This window comes from Marmota flaviventris, chromosome 19, assembly GCF_047511675.1.
Source record: "Marmota flaviventris isolate mMarFla1 chromosome 19, mMarFla1.hap1, whole genome shotgun sequence".
Taxonomy (NCBI): Eukaryota; Metazoa; Chordata; class Mammalia; order Rodentia; family Sciuridae; genus Marmota; species Marmota flaviventris.
The window spans coordinates 1573882-1593220 of NC_092516.1; the positions used below are offsets into that span (position 1 = coordinate 1573882).

A 19339-nucleotide genomic window follows, 5' to 3' on the forward strand; every position below is an offset into this window, starting at 1 on the left:
GTAAACAAACTGCTAAGCAAATTCATCCCTGGCCAGAGCTCACACCACCTCCCCAGCCCAGGTGCCTGACAACCTGAACCATCCAAGTGGCTGCTTCAGGCCTTACAGGTAGCATGTGGCCCTAGCCCCATAAGATTGCCCCTCAACTCCCCCCCCCAAAAAAAAAAAAACCTTCTTCCTTGTAACTTTACTAACTGCTCAGCACAGGACATTTTAAAAATAACTCATCCAGAGCACTGTTGCTCTCCATCGGATATCCAAGGAGCATGCAGAGTTCAACCAGAAGCAAATGCAACCCAACAAAGGGAGGCAGGAGGAAAGCAAACTGACCCTGACCTATTGATAGGGTGGGGGGACGACAACCAACCAACCAAACCAGTCTCCCAGCCTCCTTCGAAACCACCCAGACTTAGAGGGACAGCAGGAGGCTCCTCACTTAAGCCTTCCCTGCCGCAAGCTGGTCAGAGCCCTGATGGTCTCCAGCTGCTAGCTCTACAGGAAGAGATACCCAACAGGTGCAAGCCACTGGCTCAAATGGGATCCTATTCACAGCCTGGCACATGAAGCCTGGTTACTGGAGCTTGTAGTCACTAAATTCCACACTTCTGACATTTTAATAAACACTTTTTCACTTCTCCTGATCTTAAATTACAATGTTAAGTAGAGTCCCATCTGTGGAGAGGAAAGGCTGATGTGAATTACCTATGACATAGGCACCTTTTAAGCCACACACCTGTGAGTGCTCACAAGGGACCACTTTTCCCATACAAATATGGCCCTACAAGATGAGGGTCCTTCTGGATAATGAACTTTGGGTAGTAGCCTACTCAGAAGAAACCAGTTCCTAAAGTTGAAGGGGTGAGCAAAATTCAGACCTGAAATCTTTGTGCTCCAATTTGAGATTCTGGTAAATGTGCACATCTTAGGAGTTACCTTTCCAATACAAACTGACACGAAAATCAAGCATCCTGATGAAAGAAAGCAGTCTTGAAAGCACAAACACTCGGGGGAGACTAAAGGAGATCCTTCCACCACCTCCAGCACTCTAGCCTTTCTAGCAGAGCCTCTGAAAGCGTGGACATGGACATTTTCCCAGAGACATGCTGCCCAGTGATGCCCATGTTCATTCTCTCTCACTGGTGTCCAAGACACTTTAGGAGTTGGTAAGAGGACGGGAAACTGACATGCTCAGCTATTGGCGTTTTTTTTTTTTTTTAATCGGACGCAACTGGCAAAGGAAACTGAAAAGCAAACCTTTCTGTTCCGTTTTAGTTGTGTTGCAAAGTCTATCACGAAAGAATACAAAAAATTCTCTCCACAAGGTATTCCTCCAGTCGTTTGGTTAATCGAACATGCCAGACACTCTGCCAGGTGAAAGAGATAGCATGGTCTCTGGCATGGACTCAGCTCTCCTGTCCCCCACTACTGCCATTGATAAGTACCACTGGTGAGTGCCTTCTGCAGGCATCTCAGCCACTGTGTCCTCTGCAGCACAGCCAGCCAGCTTCTCAGTGGACATCCAGTTGCCAGCAGCGAGTTATTTGCGGGAAAACAGCAGTCACAGTTAAGTGTTGCCACCCCCCAACTGGTGAGCAGAGAGGGTCACAGGGCAAAAACCGCTCCACCTCCACTTCCCTAAACCTCTATTCAAGACTCAAGACCTCTCGCTGAAGGCAAAACTAGAACCCAGGCTTCATGCCCTGACCATCCAGAAGCCACCCTCACCCTCCTGGAGACCCCCGCCACTCTGCTGCCGCCGGGGAGGTAAGGAAACAGGACTGCCCCCTCTGCCCTTTCAAGTACTGAGTCATGAGAAATACAAGGTGCCATCCAGTGACCACCGAGTCGCAGACCCTCCCCTTCCTGTGCCTCTCACTGCGCCCCAGGGCCAACCCCTTCCACATCTCCAAGTGCCTGCGCCTTGGGGACTCCTGCCACATGGACAGACACCGAGTTACCTCCGGAGTCAGGTCTGATTCTGACGTAGGCGGCGCGGGTGGCGGGGCTTTCACGCCGGTTCAGCGCACACCTGGCCGGATGTCGAGGGCACCACCTCCGGCCAGGTGCCAGCCTCCCGAGCCACGGGCCCCGGGGGCCCTCCGCGGGCCGCGACCGTCTGCGCGCCCGGCAGGTGCCTTCCCCGTCAGGCGCGGCGCCGGGCAGAGCCGCCGCAGCCTCCGGGGCCCCTCGGAGCAGGTGCGGCGGGCCCCGCGCTCCGGGCTCCGGCCGGCGGCCGCCGCAGGCCCGGGCGGGGACGGCGGGCCCGAGCGAGCGGCCGCGGGAGCCCGGCGACCCCGCGCCCGACCCCGCGCCGCGGGCGCTTTGTGCCGGGTCCCGCCGCCCCGCCCGGGCCGCATGACGGTGCAGCGCGCCGGGCCGGGGCCGCCGGCCGGGCCTGCTTAAAGATGGCGAGCCGCGCGTGGCTCCCGCGGCCGCCGGCCACAATGGGCGCGCCGGCCCGCCCGCCGGCCCGGGCCTCACCTTCCATCTCCATGTCCTCGGGCTCGCTCAGCTGCTGCTCGCCCGCTTTCTGCTGCTGCTGCTGCTGCTGCTGCTGCTGCTGCTGGTGGTTCATGTCGGCCGCGGCCTGGGGCTGCGCGCCCGGCGGGCGGGCGGCGGCGAGCCGGGGCGGCGGCGGCGGCGGCGGCGGCGGGGCGGCCTCCTCCTCCTCCTCCCGCGCGTCGTCGGCGGCGGCGGCCCCGGGGCGGCCCGCGGCGGGCGGCGGCAGGGAGACGCGCACGTACTTGCTCGCGATTCGCCCAATCTCGGCGCCGAGGCGGGCGGGCGGCCGGCGGGCCGGGCCGGGCGGCCGGGTCGCTCGCTGCGGCCGCCGCCGCCGCCGCCGCCGGGCCCGCCTCCCGCCGCCGGGGCCGAGTCCGGGGCCGGGGTGCCGCGGGCCGGCCGGGGGCGGAGGGCGGCCGGGCGGGGGCCGCGGAGTCAGCCCCGCCTCGGGCCGGGCGCGGCGAGCAGGCGGCGGGGGCCGCGGCGGGCCTGCGGGGCCGGGGGCCGGCGGCGGCGGCGGCGGCGGCGGCGGCGGCGCGGGCGGGCGGCGGGCCGGCCGCGCTCGGGGCGCTGCGGCCTCGGCGTCCTCGGCGGCGGCGGGCGGCGGCGGGCTCCGGCGGCGGACGCGGCCCGGCGCTCGTCTCCGCTGGCTCTCAAAATGGCGGCGGCGTGAAATGTCACATCCGCATGGGGGGCGAGAGCGAGCCGAGAGCCGACAGCGGGCGGGAGCCGGAGGGCGGAGCGGAGCGGGAGGCGGAGCGGGAGGCGGAGCGGGCCCGGCCGGCCCGCCCGCGCCGCGCCCCTCGGCGGGGCTGCCCCGGGTCCCCGCCCGCGCGGCCCGGACGGGGGCTGCGCCGGGGCCGCGGCCGGGCCTCCCCGCCCGCCCGCCCGCGCCGTCGGGGGCGCGCGTGCAGCTCCCGCCGACGCAGGCCGGACCTCGGCGCCCGCGCAGCCGGCCCCGTCTCCCGCGGGCCCCCAGGGGCGGCCACCCGCTCTGCCCCTCCGCGCTCACCGAGGCGCTGTGGGGAGGACAAAGGAGGGAGCCGGACGCCCCGCGGTGTCCGGGGAGGGCAGGAGAGGGCCCCGGCCGCCGTCCCCCAGACCCCGGCGTCCGCCACCCTTTGCTGTGTGGAGCCAGGGAGGGAGCCAGGGTGCCCACCAGGGACCAGATCCCAGCCCTTTAGTCCACCTCTCCAGACGGGGCCTCGCTCAGCCGCGAAGGCTGGCCTCGAACTTGCGAATCCCCCTGCCTCGGATGCCCGCGTCCCGCCAGGCTCTGCCCCCCACCCCCCATTCATGCCTCGCTGTCCCTCCACACTCCCTCAAAGGAACGTTTGTCCACCGCGGGGACTGGGACCCAAGTGCTCGGGAAACTGGGTTAAGGGGACGAGTGATGCGAATGGGCTCCCGGGGCCCAAGCCCTTCATGCACCTGAGCTTCCCTCCAGGCCAGGTGAGCCGCAGGGTGCAGAGGATGCATCCGTGGCCCTGCAGAGTGGGAGGTGAGGTGGGATCCAAGTTTAAGACCAACCTCAGCCATTCAGACCCTCAACAACTTAACAAGACCCTCAAAATAAAAAGAACGGGGCTGTAGCTCTGTGGTAAACTGGCCCTGGTTCAATCCCCCAGTTTAAAAAATAATAATAAAGCTATTTCACCGGGAATTACCCTCTCCCCTGGATCACCCCATCTGAAAAGGTGTTCATTCACACAAATGTAATAAACGTTATTATCACAGATGCAAAAGAGGCCTCTCTAGCACTCCCCAGACTTACAGGAGGGAAGGAAGGAGGGTTTTGGGGAGGAAAGGGTCGGTTCCCCCAGCCCACCTCATCCTCTAGCCAGTTCAGAGGGGAATAGCCAGGGTTAGAAAGGATGCCTTGGGGCTACAGCTCAGAGGTAGAGCTCTTGCCTAGCCGTGTGAGGCCCTGGGTTAGATCCTCATCACCACATCTAAATTCATGAATAAAGGTGCATCAACAACTTAAAAAAATGAAATAAAAAAAAATTATTTAAAAAATTGCCTTCCTTGCCTGCTGGCACGTGAAGGTAATCCCAGTGGCGCGGGAGGCTGACACAGGTTCCTGAATTAAAAACCAGCCTCAGCAACTAAGTGAGGTCCTAAGCAACTTACTGAAGTCCTAAGCAACTTAGGCCTGTCTCAAAAAAAATAAAATAAAAATAAAAAGCGCTGGGGATGTGGTTCAGTGGTTAAGTGCCCCTGGGTTCAGTCCCCAGTACCCAAACAAATAAACAAGACAGGGGTTAGGTAATTTCCATTGAACATTCCTTATCCAAAATATTTGAGACCAGAAGTATTTTGGATTTTGGATTTCTTTTTGAATTTTGTATATATAAAGATACATCTTGTGGGTAGGTCTCAAATCTAATCATGAAATTCATATACATTTGTTTCATAAAAACCTGAAGGTGATTTTGTATAATATTTAGTGCACCTGTTTTGACTGCAACCATTCAGGTATGGAATTTCACTTGTGTCACGTGGGTACTCAAAAAGTTTGTCATTTTGGAGCATTTTAGACTTAGGATTTTCAATTAGAGATACTTAACCTGTACACCTGTGTAGAGTGAAACACTACTTGGTAATAAAAAAGAATGAGACACTACACTACTGAATGTGCTACATAACAATATAGATGGAACTTGGAATCATTATGCTCAAAGAAGATAGAAAAAAGATCCCATATTGTCTAACTCCAATTCTATGCAATGTCCAAAACAGGCAGATCAATTCATAGAGACAGAAATTAGATTAGTGGTTGCCAGGGGCTAGGGTATTGGTGTGTGGGAGTGCCTGTCATTTCTCTTTGGTAGGTACAGGGCCTCTTTTTGGAGTGCTGAAAATGAGACACTACACTATTCGATTCTGGGGATGGCTGCACTGTTCTTTGAATATACCAAAAGCCCTACAACTGTACATTTTAAATAGGTGAACTGTACGCTACATGAATTATTTCTCAATAAAACTATTCTTTAGATAAAAGACATGTTCCATCTGGGTGTGGTGGGGAACACCTATAATCCGAGGGGTTTGGGAGGCTGAGGCAGGAGGATCACAAATTCAAGGCTAAGCCTCAGCAACTTAGTGAGACCCTGTCTCAAAGAATTAAAAGGGCTAGGGATGTGACTCAGTGGTTAAGTACCCTGGGTTCAATTCCCAGAGTTCCAAGAGGGCCAGTACCTTTAACTGGGTTGCCCTCCTGTGATTAAGTCATAGTGCTTAGCAAAAGGGTCATACTTGACCCTTTAAGAGTCGATTGTCTCTGGCTTGTGGCAAGATGGGTGGGGCCACATGAAAGGACCTGAGAGTGGCCTCTTTGGGGGAAAAGCCAAGAGCCAGCAGGAGAACAGGGACCTCAGGACAACCCACACAAGGGCCTTCTTCCCCAGAGCTTCCAGGTGGGAGCTCAGCCTTGGCGGAGACCTGCCCCAACACTGAGAAGCCAGCTGAGCCCCCTTGGACGTGATCTAAGAACTCTAAGGTCATAAATGGGAGTTTTAAGTGGCTAAACTTGTGGTGATGGATTCTGCAGCAATAGCAGCAAGACACATGAACAACATCTGTCTCCCATCCTGGGAGCACTTTAGGGAGAGAAACTGACTCCTTCACAGCTCTGTCCTTAGCACCTGGCACGAAGTAGATGCTCAGTGAGGACTTTCACCTGTTTGCCAAGACAGGAGCTGCGGGGGATGCTATGGCGGGAGGCAGGTGCCTGCTGGCCTGGGAGGCCTCTCATAGGTCAGTGCTTCCCATGTCTCCCTGCCTGGCCATACATACCCTGCAGATGACAGGTGCTTGGTGGAAAGGTCATTCCCAGGCCACCATAGCTTCTAGAGAAGAGCACCAGCGCCCTTGGAGGCCTAGCAGAGAGGCCAAGACTCAATTACTCTAGGGGGCTCTGACATCCTGTTCTTTTCTTCCCAGATGGAAGTAAGCCTGCATTAGATCTAAGGCCCATTTGCACACAGAATGGGTGTGTGTGTGTGTGTGTGTGTAAGAACTCTGCAGAAGTGAGTCGGCCAAAATGCCTGTTTCCTCTGAAGTTTGATGCCACGAAGCCTCCACAGGGCTTGGAGAGCCTCAGAGGGGAGGATGGCTGAGGACACATTCCTGATCACTGCCAATTTAAGAATTCATAACCTCTACCCTGCTTCAGAAACCTAAGGACGAGATGGAAAACCGGGGCGACAGGAACCACAGGAGAGGCTGGCATGTCATTAGGTGGAGGCAGTGAGGTGCAGGGAGGGGCCACCCTATCATTACTCTGTGAGCAAAACATATTTTGCTGCTCCTGAGGCCCACGCCATGACTTGGCAAAAACAGTGGGTCGGTTTTTGTTCTTGAGAACCAAAACATTTATGTACCTGGAGACTATGTCAGTCAGGGTCTGAAATAGTAACTGTCAGAGGAGAAATGGGATTAGCAGCCCATTTTTTTCTTTTTCCCAAGAGATGCCAATGTCTTAAATGACCCATCCCTAGAAGGAAGACCTAATCCCACGGCTCAAGGTTGGTTTAGAGTTGGGTTCAGGAGATAAAGGACCTGGCCAAGGTCACTCAGGGAGCTGGGACAGGGAGCTGGAAAGAAGGGGCTTTAAGATTCAGAGCCAGGTGATCTGGACCCCAGACAGGCTTCCCAGCACTTGAGCTTGAATAGCAACCTTTTTGAACAAGGTTCTTATCAGGGAAATGGGAAGGACAGTTTGGAGGTAAAATGGTAAAAACTTCCAGCACCTCAGTACTCAGAGGTGATGATGATGATGATGATGATGATGATTGGTATTAGGATTGAACTGAGAGGCACTCAACCACTGAGCCACTCCGCAGCCCCATTTTGTATTTTATCTAGAGAGAGGGTCTCACTGAGTTGCTTAGGGCCTTGCTTTTGCTGAGGCTGGCTTTGAACTCCAGATCCTCCTGCCTCAGCCTCCTGAACCGCTGGGATTACAGGCATGCACCACGAGGGCCAGCTCAGAGGCCCCCCAGCCAGTTCTGGATGCCAGGATCTACCCTGCTTTCACTGTTTATGGGTTGAATGCCTACTATGTGTAGAGGACAGTACTGCTTCTAGGGTGAATACCCAAAATGGCCTTGGGTGGTGAATTTGAATGCAGCCCCATGACCCACCTTCTCCCAGCTGTGTTTCTGCGGAATCCCTGCTCCTGGTCAGGCAGGAGTGTGTGTGCAGAGAGGTGGAGGTCATGTTATTTTTTAAAAGAGCTCACAAAGATACTTCAGTCACATGACCAATTTGACTTAAATTTTCACAAAGTGACCAGGTGTCGTGGCACACACTGGTCATCTCAGCTGCTTGGGAGGCTGAGGCAGGAGGATCACTAGTTGTAGGCCAGACTCTGAGACTCTGCTTCAAAATTAAATAAAGGCTAGGAATGTAGCGCTGAGGTATAGCACTCCTGGGTTCAATCCCCAGTGCCACAGGGGAAAAGAAAACCGCCAATCAGTGAGAGGGGTGAGGTCAGGGGCAGCCCACAAAACCTCCTTCCCTCCTTTAAAACAATCACTTTAGGGTAAGAACATGGAAGAAGGGAATATTCTCCATTATGTGAATTTGGAAAAACTCTTAAGTGTTCAGTTAAATAACACTCTGAGCCAAGGACTCGCTGCTGATTTAATTCTTAGGACAATTCTAGGCCACAGGTGCTAAGATTCCATTTTAAGAATGAAACACTGGGGCACAATCATGAGGTTGAGTAACTGGCTCAAGGTCAGACTCCCCGTAAGAGGAGCCCCAATTTGAGCCCAAGCAGCCTGTCTCCACACACAGCAAATGAAAACGACTCATTGGAGCCTGCTTTTAGGCCCTCCATGATTGGAAACATGGACTGGGAACCCCAAAAGTTTAGAACTGGGCTTTCAGGCACTGGGGATGTAGCTCAGTGATAAAGCAGGGCACAGCATGCACCACACCCTGGGTTCCATGCCCAGCATTGCAGGAAGGGGAAAAAAAAAAACATGTTTACAGTTTCTTCATCCACGTTAATGGAAGACAGACCCAGGCCACTTTGTCTGTGCATGTTTTTCGGTAATGGGGATTGAGCCCAGGGATGCTTTACCGCTGAGCTACATCCCCAGTTCTCTATTTTTTATTTTTGAACCGTCTTACTGAATTGCCCAGGCTGACCTTGAACTTGAAATCCTCCTGCTTTGACCTCTTAAATACCTGTTACCACAGGCCTGTGCCGCTGTGCCTGGCTGGCAGGGCCCTGTGCAGGCTAGACAAGGCTCTGCCCTGAGCGACACCCCAGCCCTACCACTGAATTTTTATGCGGCCGACACCGCCCTAAAGATTGTCATGCCACAGACTCTCCTCCCACAGTTTTCTCAGCATAAATTGTGAAGCAATAAAGTAGCTGCCCAGAGAGCCAGGTAACAGGCTGTAAGCCGCTCATGTTTACCCCGCTGTGGACGGAGAACTTTCTTGGGGCAGGCACCGTTCCAAGGGCTTTCTATGAATTCGCTCATTTAATCCTCTCAACAACCCCCAGAAATGAAACTGTCAGGCACCCCTTTAAAGACGGAGGAAGGAGCCAGGCCTCCTGCAATCCCAGTGGATCAGGAGGCTGAGGCAGGAGGATGGAGACTGCAAAGCCAGCCTCAGCAACTCAGCAGATTCTAAGCAACTCAGGAGACCTTGTCTCTAAATAAAATACAAAAAAGGGCTGGGGGATGTGGCTCGGTGGTTAAGTGCCCCTGGGTTCAATCCCAGCTACCAAATCATCATAATATTAGTAGTAGTAATAAATAATAATGACAATAATAAAGGGGAGGAAGCCAGGGCACAGGAAGGGACAGAGCTCAGACCTCTCAGACATCATCAACAGCAGGTAAGGCCTCCTCACCAAGCATGGAATTGCCTTAGGAGTGACCCAAAGAATTAAAAACCACTGCTGGAACAGAAGCCTGTAGGACTGGAGAGGGGCTCCGTGGTGGCGTGCATGTCTAGCACGCACGAAGCCCCGGGTTCCAGCAAGGGCCCTATTCACAGTCTCTAAAAGGTGGAACAGCTCTCGAATAACCATCAATTGATGAACAAATTCTAGAAGTACCACGAAATAATATTCAGTCATAAAAAAGGAATGGGGCACTGGCATGTGATAGAATATGAATAAACCCTGAAAGTCTCACCTGAAAGAAGGCCAACGTGAGAGACTAGTGTTCTGTGTTCGGTTTTTATGAACTATTCAAAAAAGATCAATCCACGAGAACAGAAGACAGATCAGTGTGGGGTCTCCTTTGGGGCTATGAGAATGTTCTGTGTATAGATCACGCTCATCACTACACAGCATAGCCAACGTCTAAGACCCCGTAACTGAAGGTGGGCAAGACCAAGTGCCTGCAGCACCCTATCCATAGCCATCACAAGGGCCACCCACCTGATGGCTAAATGTCAACAATGGTCAATTTTGTCGTATTTTCCTATTGAAAAAAAAGAGCAAGATAAGGACTTGAACCAGGGTTGGGACCTCTCCGCAGCCTCTGCCCTTGGTCACTATTTTGATGCTTCCCATTTCCGCAGAAAGCTTTGTCTCCTTATCCCCGTGTTACAGAACAGGAAACTGAGGCAGGGCTAGGAAATGGGGTTCCAACCTGGCTCTGCCCATCAGGTCAGTGAGGTTACCCCGCCTGCCTCCACCCACACACAGCTCCTGGCCTCCGCGGTGACTGCAGGGTCCCCAGCCCTCCCCACCACGGACACTTTAGGCTGGATAATTCCCTGTCAGGATCCATCGTGTGCCCTGTAGGGTGCCACCCTGTGTGCCAGCAGTACCCAGGGCTGTGAGAACCCAAACTGTCTCCCAAATGACCACTGTGCACTCAGTGACTCAACTTCCTTTTATGTCGCTCAGTCAACCGCTGACCTAAAAAGCAGAATTCTTTCAAAGATTTGAGAGTGAGGGTTGGGAAGACCCATGTAGTCCCCGCAGAGCTCAGGGCTGGGCGTGCCCTTAGTGGAAGAGGGCTCCATCCCCAGCCCCGCACACCCGCACGCAGCAGGAACCCATCATGCGGAGGCCAAGCAGCCAGTCACCCAAAACACACGGCAGATCCCACTCATAGGAAACACCCAGCCTAGGTGGACCCACAGGGACGGGTGAGTGGTTGGTGGCAATTGTCTGGGACAACAGGGTAGCTGCTAATGCACGGGGGTTTAAGAGGTTGAGGGAGGAAGGAAATGTCCTAAAATTGACCGAAGTGATGGTTGGTGCAACCAACGGCCACGGAACTGCACACACGTAACACGGGTGGATTGTGTGCTAGGGAATTTTTTTTTTTTAAAGTTTGAACTCCCCACCAGAGCTCTTTGTCACTGTTGTTTTGGTTTGGGTTTTGGTACTGCGGATTGAAGCCAGGGGCACTTAACCACTGAGCCACATCCTCAGCCCTTTATTCTGTATCTCGAGACATTTTCTCACTAAATTGCTGCGGCTGGTCTCTATTTTGCAATCCCCCTGCCTCGGCCTCCTGAGTCACTGGGATCATGGCTACTCCAGCGACTGCACCTGGCCCCTTTTAACAGGGAGCCACTGCAGGCTGAATTCCCCCAAGCAGGCCTGTTACTATTTCAAAACTCACGTTCCCTAAGGGAACCCTAAGGGAACCCTCAGCTGACTCTCACACACACACACACACACACACACACACACACACACACACACGGCCGAGGTCTTCCTTGGCCACTCTGTGCCAATGCTTTTCTTACATGTTCAGGGGCTAATCATTCAAAAACCAGCCGTGACAATGGAGGGCAGGTGTGCCAGCTACCACATCAGGTGGAGTGGCCCTAGTGATGGAGTGCTGCAGGCTCTTGGTCCTGCCCACCTTCAGTTACAGGATCTTGGACCAACTCCCCTGGGGAATGTCAGGAATTCACATTCGTTCTCTTCAGGGGGAAAAAAGTCAGACTTTACCCATATTTTTATTGCATATTGCATTGATGCAAATTTGCATTGAAAATGACAACCCTAGTCTGTGGGACTCCAAAGCCGGGCTCCTGTCCTGGCCTCCTGCATCTGCACCTCCCCCAGCCCTCCTGGGCCCGTCTCACCTCAGCTTGAATGGCACTGAAGGGACCCCCTGGGCTGGGAAAACATCAAACAACTACTCGAAAGGACGTGGTAAGGCTTTCACAAGCATTTGCAGGTAGACAAGGAGCAGAGCTCAGTGGGAGAACACTTGGCTAGCATATGGGAGGCCCTGGGTTCCATCCCTGGCCCTGGGGGGAAAAAAATTATATATATGTATCATGCCTCCCTGACCACCTTACTCAGGAATAATGAAACTCACATGAGAAGGATCAGAGACTGGGGAGGCCAAATTTGACTGTTTTATACAGCCTCCTAGCAAAGAATAGTGTTTTTTTTTTTAAATGGAATTTTAATTTTGAGTGGGTTATACGTTCACACAGTATAAATTCAAATTATAAAACAATTTATAATGAAAAGAAGTTTCTTTTTAAATTTATTTTTAACTGATACATAAGCATAAAAATTGTACATATTATCACAAGTCTGTGATCCCAGCATCTCGGGAGGCTGAGGCAGGAGGATTGCAAGTCTGAGTCCAGCCTGGGCAACTCAGTGAGACACTGTCTCAAAAAAATTTTTTTTTAAATTTTTTTATTGTTGGTTGTTCAAAACATTACATAGTTCTTGATATATCATATTTCACACTTTGATTCAAGTGGGTTATGAACTCCCATTTTTACCCCGTATACAAATTGCAGAATCACGTGTCTCAAAAATTTTTAAAAAGTGGAGCTGGAGATATAGCTCGGTGGTAGAGCAACCCTGGATGTGATCCCTAGTACTGCCCCCCAAAATGTGCATATTAAACTAAAATGTGTTAGAGAGGTAATGTGATGTTTTGGTTTTTATTTTTGTTTTCATTATAAAAATGGAGCTGGAGACGGAACCCAGGGCCTCAGGGACATTAGACAAGTACCCTACTATGAACTATCTCCCCAAAGCTACTTTTTTGTTTTTCAATGGTTTGGGGGGAAAAGGCAAAAGAATTCGATTTCCTAGCACATGAAAACTATACAAAATGATGCCAGGCACGGTGGTGCATACCTCTGATCCCAGTGACTCAAGAGGCTGAAACAAGGGGGGTTGCAAGTTTGAGGCCAGCCGCAGCAACTTAGTGAGACCCTAAGCAATTAGTGAGATCCTTTCTCAAGATAAAAAGTGGAAAGGGCTGGGGATATGGCTCAGTGGTTAAGCACCCCTGGGTTCAATCACTGACATCAAAAAAAAAAAAAAAAAAAGGAAAAGAAAATTATACAAATTGACATTTCAGTATCCATTCATAAGTCTGTTGGAGTATCACCACTCCCTTTCACTGTCTTGTCTGGCTGTAGAGTAGCAGTCAAGTGATTGCCATAGACTGGAGAGTCACCCAAATCCAAAATATTTACTATCTGTGTCTGTCTAGAAAAGGTATACGGGCCCCTGGTATAAACAATAAAATAGTACATTCTGTGTAAATATCAGCTATTATCTCTTTTCCCCTTTTTAAGGGCCTTCCTAATATACAATTCCTAATATACAGCTCCCATATTTTTGAACTAGTGGATATTTATTTGAGAGAATGCATTTACTTTGGAGATTTTTTTAAAGTTAGGGCTGGGGTGAGGTAGGTCAGTGGTAAAACATGTGCTTACCATGCTTGAGGCCCTGGATTCAATTCGTAGCACAAAAAGAAAGGGGTGAAAAAATTCCCCATGACAGACAGAGGAGAGCTCCTCTTGTTTTGCTCTTGGAGGTGGGATGGGACCCAGGGCCTGGGCTCACCAGGCCAGGGCTCTGCCCCTGGGCCACATTCCCGCCTTTACCTCCATGCAACTGCCGTGGGAGCTGTTCAGGGGTTGGTTTTGCAGAACTGGAGATTGCACTCGGGGTCTTGGAAAGGCTAAGCGAGTGCTCTGCCTCTGAGCTACACCTCTAGCAACCTTGGAGAGTTTTAAACTGGGAGTGATCTGATCAGATTTATACATTTAAAAATCTCTTTGCTAGGTGGAGGTTTGGCCTTAGAGGCAAGAAGATCAATTAACAGCCTTTGGCAACTATGAAAGATAACAGAGGCATGAAGGCAAGGAAAGTAAGAGTGACCTGCCTACCTAGGACTCTCTCCCCCCATCGCCAAGACACCTTTTCCTGGGTAATTCCTTCCAACTTTTTTTTCTTTGCTGTTCTGGGGAACCCAGACAGGCTTTACCACTGAGCTGCACCCCAAGCCCTTTTTATTTTTCGTATTGAGGCAGTGTCTCCTAAATTGCTTAAAGCCTTGCTAAATTGCTGAGTCCAGCCTGGAATTTGTGATCCTCCTGCCTCAGCCGCAGGAGTTGCAGGGATCATAGGCATGCACCACCACACCCAGCTCAGACCTGTTTTTCACCACAATGCTCGGACCCAAAGTAGCCATTCTAGCCCAGCAATATGCAACCAGAATTATAATGTGAAAATTATAATCTGTAACTTAATTGTTTTTTTTTTTTTACGGTCATTCCAAAAGTGACTGTGCAGATCCACTCCTCAGGATCCTGCCAAGAGAATGGAAGGTCGCCTGCCCAGAAACTTGTCCATGAGATCTCACGGCGGCATTGTGTATGGCAGCCCGGGAGGGGAAGCAGCCCAAAGTCCATCAACCGACCAGTGGTAAAGAAAATGTGGCCTGTCCAATACTAAAACACTGTTCAAGCCATTAAAAGGAATGAAGTACTGAATTATGCTACAATATGAAACAAAGCTAGAAACAAAGATCAGATTTCCTCTGTAGGAAATGCACAGAATAGGAAAATACACACACACACAGCTCAGACTAAGGGTGGCCGGGGGCGGGTGGGGAAATGGGAAATAACGGCTCATGGGTACAAGGCTTCTTTTGGGGGTGATGAAAAATGTTCTAGAAGGGCCGGGGGTGTGGCTCAGTGGTAAAGCGCTTGCTTAGCTCCCCTAGCTGAGGACCTGGGTGCCCACCTGCCGTCCCAGTGATCCAGGAGGCTGAGACAGAAAGATTACAGGTTCCAGGCCAGCCTGGGCAACCTAGCCAGACCCTGTCTCAAAGAATACAGAGGGCTGGGGACATAGCTCCGTGGTAAAGCGCCCCTGGGTTCAATCCCCAGTACCAAACAAACAAACAAAAACATCACTTTATCATATATTGGACATTAACATGTTCCTATTGCCGCAGCCTTGGAGGGGGACTGTGAGGATTAACCGAGGGCCAGGAGTTCAGCACCGGGGGAGGGTCCTGGATATGGTACTAGATACAATGTAGCCGTTTCAATGGTGGGCGCCTCTGCAGCCCAGTCTTGCTGGCTCCCAGGCCAAGGTTTCCCAGGGCTCCAGGTTTGGAAATAAACAGGACTGTGGGACTAGCCAAGCACAGCCACAGTGGGCCTCAGAAACCGAGCCTGGTATCTGACCTGGTCTGCACGGACGCAGAGGAGGGCCTCAGGGTCCCCAAGCACTGCAGGGCTGCAGACCGCAAGCCCACACCCCCTCTCCCCCGTGGGGCAACATCTCCCATGGCCCTCCCCAGAGTGTGTCTCCTCCAAGCCATCCCTCCACGCAGCACCCAGTGCCACTCTGATCCTCTGAGGGCCTGGCTGGACCACACCTCCCGGTAGGCCTTTCCGCCCACCTCTGACCTCAGGGCCCTTCCCGAGGGGCCCTGGGCCTCTACCCTGGGCCTCTTCCATTAACCTCAGTGACTCCCAGCATTGATTGGGTCACCTTGCCAATCTCCCCTGCTGTCCCTTATATTTATTTCTCCTTCACTGGTTTGGTTGCATTTGGAAGCTATTTGCATAGAAGTCTGATTAAAGCATTGATGAGTTTACATGTTGTGTCTGCTGTACTTCTAAATCAGAGTCTTGTTTTTTTTTTTTAATAAAAGATCAATGATCCAAAGTACAAATGGGGGATTTGGGAACAGAGGAAGGAAGATCTCTGCTGCCTCCAGTTAATTCCTCCTGTCTTAAACACCTCCCGCAAAAGGTCCCCAAAGCCATCAGGGAGTCATCTACACCTCAGTCCCATAAATCTGAGTTTCTCCAATGAGGCAGGGTCCCATCTGTGCATTCACTCCCTACCCCAGCACCCAACTCAAAAAATGAGTTCAACATTTTAAAAGTTGATTTCAGCAGGGCGTGATGGCTCACGCCTATAATCCCAGCAACTCTAGAGGCTGTGGCAGAAGGATTGCAAGTTCAAGACCAGCCTCAGCAGATTAGCAAGGCCCTAAGGATTTAGTGAGACTCCATCTCAAAATAAATTTTTTTTTTTAAAATCTGGGGATACGGCTCAGTGGTTAAGTGACCCTGAGTTCAATCCTTGGTACAAAAAAGTGGATTCCAAAGAAAGTCTGTCCTCACATTATTGGAATGTAGCCTCCACGTCTAGGAATTGCCCCAAACTTTGAATTCACAAGGATCGATGTTGCCTAAAGGAAGAAACGAAACGGATTGGCTGGTAGGTTTCTGGGTGGCGCCAGGAAGTCTTGTGAACTTTGGTGACCTGAAATGTCAGCCTTCAGCACCTTTGGGAATCAAATGAAATCCTAGGAGGGAAACTGTGAAAATTTTCACGGAGCTAAAACAAATGCCCAGTATTTTACAGTTACCTTAGGTCATTTCAATGGGTGTGATGCCAGGCAACTGCCCCGACCTTGGAAAAGACTTGGGATACAGCGACCACCAAGGGCACATAAGGGATGGTCAGCTCCTCCTGGCCCCTCGGCTTTGGCAGTGTCAATCTCAACCTTTGGCAGTGTCAATGCTGAGAGGTCCCTTAACTATTCTTGTGAGAGCAGATCAAGGTCTGCCCTTCTTTGCTCCCCACCCACCTCGAAGAGCCCCTATCCCCACATCCGTAAGTTGCTGGGAATTCCAATTCCGTTTTCATCAATCCAATCTACTTCCAAGAATCACTGTGGAAGGCAAGAAAATGAGACAGATCCAACCGCCAAAGATGCAGCCAAAGGCTTCTGTGCAGAAGACGCACTTGCCAACCTAAAACCTTCTAGAGAAGAAAGAGGCCACCCGGCCCAGCTGTCCTGAGGTGGCCAACCGCGACCACGGTGTCCCTTAGGAACCAGGGATAAAGTAGGAAGATAGGATTTTTAAAAACCTATGGTAAGCCGGCTGTGGTGGCTGAGGCAGGAGGGTTTCTGGAGCCCAGGAGTTCAAGGCCAGCCCGGGCAACAGAGCAAAACCCTGGGTCAAACAAATAAAAAACTCTACCTTGTTTTTTGCTGTTGTTCGTCCAGGAGTAGTTGGCCAGGAGACACAAAGATTGGAAGCTGGTGCTGGGGACATGGGGGGGGAGCTCCTTCAGGCACCTGGGGAGAGGCCGAGAATTTCGTCTTCGGCTGGGTTTGGCGCTCTGCGCTAGCATGGTTCTCCCAGCTGTCCGGAGGGAGCGCCCAGAAGGCGAGGAGAACCTCATGAGTGTGAGTTCCCTGGGGCCTCAGAGACCCTCCTGAGACATCCAGGCAGTGCTAGCAAAGGAAGGAGAGCAATCAGGTCCCACCTCCCATCCCACAGCCCTTATAGCCAGGCCCCCACCCCACCCCCACCTCCCACCCTCCTCCCCTCCCACCGGCTTAAAGGCTGGATCTGGAGTCTGGTATTTGTTTGCATAACTTCTCGGTTTACTTAAGGTGTGGTCCTGGAACAATAGGGAGGACTTGGATGAAGTACTACTCCCCAAGCCTCCACCTTTTTCAAAGTAGAGAGCAAGAACCCTTTCTGTCAAGATGCTCGCTCTCCAAATATTGGCTCTGACACTATTTGATGATTAAATGAACAAATAAATAGACCCACAGTCAATGCATTAAAAAAAAATGCACACATTTCGCCCTGGTTGGATTTCTGCCATTTAGATGCTGTGAATTTCACCTTATGGATTCTTTTTTTAAATTATTGGTTCTTTTTTTTTTTTTAGAGAGAGAGAGAATTTTTTAATATTTATTTTTTAGTTTTCAGTGGACACAACATCTTTATTCTATTTGTATGTGGTGCTGAGGATCAAACCCAGCGCCCCGCGCATGCCAGGCGAGCGCACTACCACTTGAGCCACATCTCCAGCCCATTTTTTTTCTTAATTTTCTGTAGTTGTAGATGAACAGCATGCCTTTATTTTATTTATTTTTATGTGGTGCTGAGGAACGAACCCAGTGCCTCACCCATGCGAGGCAAGTGCTCTGCCACTGAGCTACATCCCAGCCCTATGTGTTCTTTTTAGATATACATGACAGTGGAGTGTATTTTGACATATTACATGGAGTATAACTTCCTATTCTTTTTTTTTTTTTTGTACTGGAGATTGAACTCAGGGGCACTCAACCACTGAGCCCCACCCCCAGCCCTATTTTGCATCTTATTTAGAGACAGGGTCTCACTGAGTTGCGTAGTGCCTTGCTTTTGCTGAGGCTGGCTTTGAACTCGAGATCCTCCTGTCTCAGCCTCCAGAGCTGCTGGGATGACAGACAACTTTGCATTCTGTGGTTGCGCATGATGTGGAGAGTCACTGGGCGTGCCTGTGAACAAAGGACAGTGAGGATGTCTGATTCATCCCGCTATCTTTCTGCTCCCTTCCCTTCATTTCCCCTTTGTCTAATCCAACCGACTTCCATTCTTCCCTCCCCCACCTCATGTGCTATTCTCCTTCAGGTTTCTCCCACAGCACTGGTAGGGTACTCACCCAGCATGCCTGAGGCCCGGGGTTCAATCCCCAGCATCACAAAAAGAAAATAAAAATAAAAGGATTTTAAAAAATGGCACTTCCCTGCATGTAAATTGATTTTTGTTGTTCAAGGTTGTTTTAAATAAGGTGTCTATAAAGTCACAAGCAACACTGCGCTAGCAAATACCTAACCACTGCTCCTAGTGAGAACCCAAGGTTAGGTTCCTCTGATCCTCTGGTCACATTTTCATATAAGCAACACAACCCTGTTTTATGTGTGTTCCTGTTTAAAGAGACCTTGTTTAATAATGTAATTCATGCACTAATATTAAACTCAGGGCCAACAGCAGGAGAACTAAAGCTTGTCTGACACCTGCATTTTCTTCTTTAGGCACATGGCAGCCTCTTTGTGCTTAGTAACACTAGACAGCACTTGAGCATGACACTAGGGGGACGTTTTAAATAGTGAAATCACCAATGAAAAAACACACACACACAAAGCATAGCACTACATAGATCTGAAAGGGATACTTGTTTACAGAATGAGAAATTTTAACTTTTTGCATGTGTCCATCGCCTGGTTTGACCTCAGCTGGAATCCTATTTGTATCTGATAACCTGACATTCCCCACTACTCTCAATTTGTTCACAAATAATGTCAAAAGTGACACAAGTATTGATTTAGGGATTACGAATAAATTTTGGTGAATAGGCAAATTCACAAATAAAGAACACTCAGTTAATGCAGATTGACTACAACTCAATGAAAAAAAGATTTAAGAAAGCAGCAAGTCAACTGGGCGAGATGGTGCGTACCTGCAATCCCAGCCGTGTGGGAGGCTGAGGTAGGAGGATCTGGAGTCCAAAACCAGCCCCAGGAACTTAGTGAGGCCCTAAGCAACTTAGTGAGACCCTGCCTCTAAATATAAAAAAGGGCTGGGGATGTGGCTCAGTGATTAAGCGCCCCTGGGTTCACTCCTCATTACCAAAAAAGAAAAAAATTACAATACAACACATTTTTAGGAAATCAACAGGTCGGGTTGCCATCTCTCTCTCTCACTATCATTTTCCCCCTCTGCTGAGTGTGTGTCTCCAGTCCCTCCTGCAGGT

At 51.1% G+C, this 19339-nt stretch overlaps 1 protein-coding gene and 1 long non-coding RNA gene across 2 annotated transcripts in view; one reads left to right on the forward strand and one right to left on the reverse strand.

Moving 5' to 3' along the window:
• Usp7 (ubiquitin specific peptidase 7) overlaps positions 1 to 2643 on the reverse strand; it is a 56487-nt gene extending 53844 nt beyond the window's left edge. Inside the window, exon 1 of the mRNA XM_071605572.1 lies at positions 2482 to 2643. Coding sequence (XP_071461673.1) covers positions 2482 to 2575 — 94 coding nt within the window. The 5' untranslated portion in view covers positions 2576 to 2643. The remainder of the gene's footprint in view (positions 1 to 2481) is intronic.
• On the forward strand, positions 1453 to 14265 carry LOC114097129 (uncharacterized). The gene is made up of 3 exons (XR_003583543.3): positions 1453 to 1764; positions 13556 to 13700; positions 14055 to 14265. It is a non-coding gene; the product is annotated as an uncharacterized lncRNA (long non-coding RNA).
• The last annotated feature ends 5074 nt before the right edge of the window (positions 14266 to 19339 follow it).